The following is a 5,983-nucleotide window of genomic DNA, read 5'->3' as shown; positions in this document are numbered from 1 at the left end:
GATTTGTTTGTTTTTGTTTCAAAAGTTAGTCACTAATCACTGAGTAATATCAGCTATAGGAGCAACAGTTGTATTAAAGAGCATAACATTTTTTACAAGATAAGGAGTCAGATGATGTTAGAGTCAAAGAAAATTAATTGTTTGTAAAATCATGTTTGTGTCTTACAACTTTTGCAGCTGATGTTTACATTTTGGGTTACATTTTTATAGTATTTCACACCAAAGGTGTGAAAAAGGAGGGATCACCAATTTGTTAGAAATTCTCAAACTAACTTCGCGTTTGTTCGGATCTCTGAGGAAGGAATTGAGAATAATTGAGAAGAATTAGGAAAAGGTTGAATGCAACAGAATGATGAAGATGATAAGACAAAAACAAACATAATAACACTGCAGCTGACAGAAGAATGCATTAAAGGAAGCTCCATTGAGCTCACTGATCCATGGTAAGGTTCTCAGTTCACATAAACCAATCTCTCGGATGCCAGAGTTGATTAAGCGTTTGTGAATATCAACCTGACTCTGCAGTCTTCCCCAACGCTGGGACTGCAAGATCCCTAAAAACACTTTTATGCGGACCGTTGATAAGCACAAGGGATGCATGACCTCCGTGTCGCTACGACACCACAAACAGTGGTGTTTAAAACAGTGAGTAGGCTACAACCGTTTGTAGAAACGTTTATTTCATGGATTTCACAAATGTCAGAATGACCTGTTACGCCATCAACCGTTTAAATCCGAGCATGTGTGACTCAAACCTGCACTCTTACTTACTCTTGACTTACATTGGAGTGACACCAGTGACAGCCTTTGTTGTGTTTGATTGCTAACTTGTAGCCAGCAGTGAACAAACTTTGTTAAGTAGGTCCATTTATACTGTATTGACATTACAGAAGTCTCTTGTTAGCATCTTGTATGCTGTTTCGGTTTTTGTTTCCTGCTTCTTTTTCTGCATTTGTGGTTTTCTGTTACTCTCCGTGTTTCCTCCCTGGTTGTTCCTGTCTTGTGTTTTCCCTTGAGGGTACACACATGCACACGTAGGCAACGATAATCTCACGAGAGCAAGGTGGCTGCAGTTCTGAGACGCAGGCAGCGCAGTTGCTTTTCACCGACTGCAAAACCCAGGCGGACCTCGAGAATGCTGGGAAATGCCGGCCTCTCAGCTGATTTAACATCTGATTGGTTCACAATTAACTTAACATGATGATGTTTTGTATAAACTTTTCATTGATTTTGAATCGGAGGGATTTTAATTGCTATTTGTCTGATTTAATGGCTTATTCTGTAAAGAACACCAACAGATCGCATGTAGAGCATTTTGAGAGCTGCTCTGTCATAATTAAAACAACTAGAGACTGTGTACAAGCTGATATATGGGTCTAATTTTGTTTCTGACATTTTATTAAATCGGAATCGCACCACAGTGTTTCTGTCCCTTCCTGTTCAGCCTGAAGGCTGCTGGAATCGTCTGGAAACTGTCCGGCTTTACCGCAGCTTTTTGTCACCGCCCCCTGCTGCTGCCTGCTCTCGTCCACTTTACAGGCGAGGCACAGTTCATCTCGAACAAGCCTAGTATTATCCAAAACTGAGGCTCAGTGGTAGAGCGGTTGCCTGCTAATCAGAGGGTTGGTGGTTCAATCCCTGACCCTGCAGTCAAAGTGTCCTTGAGCAAGACACTAAACCCCAAGTTGCCCCTGATGCTGCGCATCGGAGTGTGAATGTTTATCTGATGAGCAGGTGGCACCTTGTACGGCAGCCTCGGACAGTGTGTATGAATGTGTGTGAATGGTGAATGTTTCCTGTATGGTGTAAAAAGCGCTTTGAGTAGTCGTTAAGACTAGAAAAGCGCTATAAAAATACAGCACATTTACTAGGAAAACTAAGTCCAGAGTAGTTTTATCCCTTGTGTTGTCTGCCTGTCAACCACAAAACCCTTTTTCAATGTTGTGTGTGCTTTTTTGATGTTTTTTTCCAAAGTTATTTGATATTGTTTAATGTTGACATTTCGACATAAAAAAACTGAAAACGGGTCAAATTTTACCCAAAGACAACATGAAACAAGTTTCCTTTTTATTTTTGAAGAACTATACAAAAGAAATCGCAACTTTCTCTCTCTCGCAATTTAATTGCAACAAACATACAAAAACATTGCAACTTTTATCGCAATTTTTTACAAAAGCTCCTGCAACATAAAGCCTTTTAGGCTGCAACAATCTCAAAAACAGTCAGTGAAATCCTGGAGGGACTGATTAATGACATGACACAGAGCTATAATGGTCTGTGGAAAATGTGTTTCTACATTCTAACAGCTATGGTTTTTATGCAATGCACTCAATAAGTGGGTTGTTTAGTCCAGTGGTTCCCAAAGTGGGGGTCGGGACCCACATGGGGGTCGCGAGCCAGAGAAGGGGGGTCGCAAGTTGATTTCCAGAAATAAAATAAAAATTTAAAAACGATTAGAAATAGCATATGTTAGCCAGGAGTTTAACACAAGATAAAACTATAATGATATATATTGACACTCCAACCGAATTGCTGCTGAAGTAACTTCCGCTCCATGTAGAGTTTGGTATTGTCGATCTAAAAAATATTTTTAAATGATGTGTCACAATTTCAAATGACATGGCCTGCTCTTCTTGGAGTAGCGCTAGATTTATGTTTATATTATATTTGTGTTATTTTGTGTTGTCAATATGCTCTTGTTTGGATACGCCTATAGTGCGTGCGCGGTTGCGCGCAATGTTTATATACGTTTCTAGTGGGGGGGGTCGCGAGTCACTTGCACCTTTACTTTGGGGGTCGTGGGCTGAAAGTTTTGGGAACCCCTGGTTTAGTCTGTATAAATCTTTACAATGACTCATATTGATGCTGGATGGAGCCAGCATATTGTCTGTGAAGATCAGCCGGAGTCCAGCCTCCTCTTGCTCTCACTCACTCACGCGTGAACGCACGCGTACGCACGCACGCACGCACGCACGCACGCATATGCACGCACGCACGCACGCATGCACGCTTGCATGCCCGCGCGCGCACACCCGCGCCGGCGCACGCCCACACACAAACACACACACAAACACACACACAAGGCAAGTTGGTGTTGGTGTCTATTTCTCATCTGTAGGAAATTAAGAGAGAAATAATTTCCTTCAGAAAAAATAGCATTGCATCGACTGTAATTCATGAAAAATCAGGGAATCTGAAGTTCAGTACGCAGCGGAATAACTGGACATACAATATAAGATGCTCAAAATAATTCAACTTAAAAATGTGTTTTGCCCAGCAAGAATTAGGACAGATGTGTATTGCTGAAAACCATCATAATAGCCTGTAAACTAATTCTGATGATTTTAGACCCAATTTCACTTTACCTCTTTTGTTTTCTTCTTCTCCACTTCGTCTTCTTTTTTTTTGCCTTCTTCATTCTTCTTTTTTTCACAACAAGGTTTTGCATTTTTGGTAGTCTTTTGGAAAGTAGAAAAGTAATTTGTTCAGTAAAGATCTATTAATATTGTAGAAATAAATATAAATGTGTCATGTCATTTATGTTCTTACATCTGTTAATCTGTACATGAGAAGATATGCATCTCTGGATCTGTTGAACAATCAGTTTGAAGTCATTGTTGAACAGAAGGTTCATTTAACACATTTAGATAGAAATACAACATATTTCAGATGTGTTAAATGGGATATATCAAACATACTCAAAGATTTTGCTTTCTGCAAATGGTTGTCCTTCAGCCTACACCATTAAAAAAAGAACATTCAACAACTTTGAATATTATATATAATGTTTTTAGAGGTATTAAAAATGGACCATACTGATGGATTTCTTAAATTAATCACCTTTACAACATCGTCATTAAACGTGTACCAGCTGTCATTGGACCGGATGGTGGCTGTGTAATGTCCACCTCTCAGACTGCCCATGTGATTTACTATCCCATACAGTTCGTAATTGTTATTCTGCAAATAAGAACAATTTAACACCCGGTTAGTGAGTTATGACTCCATTCAATTGTCTTTAACAGCAATTATCAGCCTCATAGATATTGTTTAGAAGGGGCCTACTACGCCCACTTAGCAGCCTGTATATGATGAGGTTAAAGAGATAGTTTGGATGTTTTGAAGTGGGGTTGTATGAGGTAAGCTACTTATCCATAGTTAAGTGTATGGTGGTCGGCACGCCCACAGTTCGAAGAAGCAGGCATAAGTCCCGACCAGGAAGCTATGTACTGTTGTGGATGGGGGCAACAGCTAAACATTTATCCACCTTAAACAATATCTAGCAGCTTAACTGTAGCCTACGCTATATTTAGAATCTTTTCAACACTTTACCTGGTTTTCAAGTTGAGGTAATTCGAGTGGCACAGCCACACAGCAGTCTGATTTGAAATGTGACATTTTGTTGTAGTCAAAATCAAATCTCCTTAGGAGTAGAGTCAAAATCTGGGGAAATGTCACCATGTTACACACCTACATAACACAATGAAGAACACACAGATTTTGTTCATCAGACAGTGTTGTAAACAAACGATGTAAAAAAGATTAATTTGATTCCAATATAAAAAGGCTATAGTTTGTATTTAATAACTCACACTTTTTGCCTGTGTTTTCTCGTTACATGTATTGCAGTACACCATGTTGTCTCCACTGAATGATTTAGGCTCAAAAAAACATGTATAGCTACTTCCCTGTAAAACACAATTGTTGTAATAAATTCCAAAGGAGATTAGCATGCTCACATCACATGAAAACACTAAACTAATACTTTGGATGCTTACCACATTGTAGGTTTTATCATCAGGGTTATTCCTTAGTGACAGATGAAGAGTCCAGAAGGGATTTGTCTCTTCATTAATGCTGTGGCCATTGGAGCATTTTGTTGTGTATGTCAGCTCTCCTTGGAAAACCTTAGCATAAATATATCTATTATCACACAGCTTTGATGTGTTCAAATGTAAATAACAGTGTAGATTTTATAAGCACTCACCTCAGACACAGGTGAGCTGATCTTACATAAAATCATCTCCAGGCATTCAGCAGCATCACGTTGCTCATGAACTGAAAAATTATACATTAAAATGGATTTAATAGCCTCTATTAATTACAAATGAAAAATCTTTAATTTACTACTGATATGTGACTTTCTTAACAATTGCACTTGCTCTTTGAATATTTTTTCCTATTAAATACTGTCCAGCTTACCGTTTGTAATCTCCAAAATCTTTGTGATGGCTTCTGTTCTACATGTCTCTTCACTCAGGAGGTCAAAGATTGTCCTCAGCTCATTATCAATTGTTTCTAGTTTTGTACACAACCTTTAGGAGAGAGTAGTTTCTCAGTGAATAGTGACTGTTTACTGCACACCCATACAGTATGCACCCAAATATATCACTTCACAGTTCAATGTTTTCTGTACAAAAAATATGTTGATCACATTTAAATTGCTCTCTGTATATTTCTATTTGCTACGAATGAAAGCAACTGTTTCAAACCTGTCATGGATCTCTGTAGTCCTGAAGAGAATTTGCAGGATACTGTTAAGGTAACATGTGGCTCCCTGATTATACAGACCATGAAGTGTTTGTGTCGCTTAAAAGAAAGAAAAACACAGTGTATATATATATATATATATATATATATATATATATATATATATATATATATATATATATATATATATTAATATATATACATTTAGTTTATTAATGGACCTGATCCTACAAACGTAACAGCATTACATTTAAAGACTAACTCAAAAAAGCCTCACATATTGTTTAAACAATTGATAAAAAATTATTTTGTTTGATTTGCTATTAAAAAACAAATACAGAATATAGTCATACAAGTTGGAGTACTTGTCTTTTCCAGCCACTGGTAGAATGCAGTATAACTACATTATTGTACTCACATCATATGGGGTTGCTTTGGCTCTAGAGGTAGAGTGGCTTTTCCATGTACTGTACCACCACGTTTGAAGTTTAAT

The 5,983-nt window shown here is 38.0% G+C and overlaps 1 protein-coding gene across 1 annotated transcript; it reads right to left on the bottom strand.

Annotated features, from left to right (window-relative positions):
• Positions 1–3,365: 3,365 nt before the first annotated feature.
• On the bottom strand, positions 3,366–5,589 carry LOC116679313 (ubiquitin carboxyl-terminal hydrolase 47; the record flags this gene model as incomplete). The annotated part of the gene is given in 10 exon segments (XM_032508979.1): positions 3,366–3,458; positions 3,550–3,589; positions 3,699–3,736; positions 3,841–3,960; positions 4,333–4,470; positions 4,593–4,688; positions 4,779–4,907; positions 4,988–5,058; positions 5,203–5,315; positions 5,493–5,589. Coding segments are annotated over 8 exon segments (690 nt in total), but the record flags the coding sequence as incomplete, so codon positions are not given.
• Positions 5,590–5,983: the final 394 nt, after the last annotated feature.

This window comes from Etheostoma spectabile, unplaced genomic scaffold (genome assembly GCF_008692095.1).
Source record: "Etheostoma spectabile isolate EspeVRDwgs_2016 unplaced genomic scaffold, UIUC_Espe_1.0 scaffold00010335, whole genome shotgun sequence".
Lineage (NCBI taxonomy): Eukaryota > Metazoa > Chordata > Actinopteri > Perciformes > Percidae > Etheostoma > Etheostoma spectabile.
Note: the sequence above shows the minus strand (reverse complement) of the source record. Positions and strands in the feature narration are given on the sequence as shown.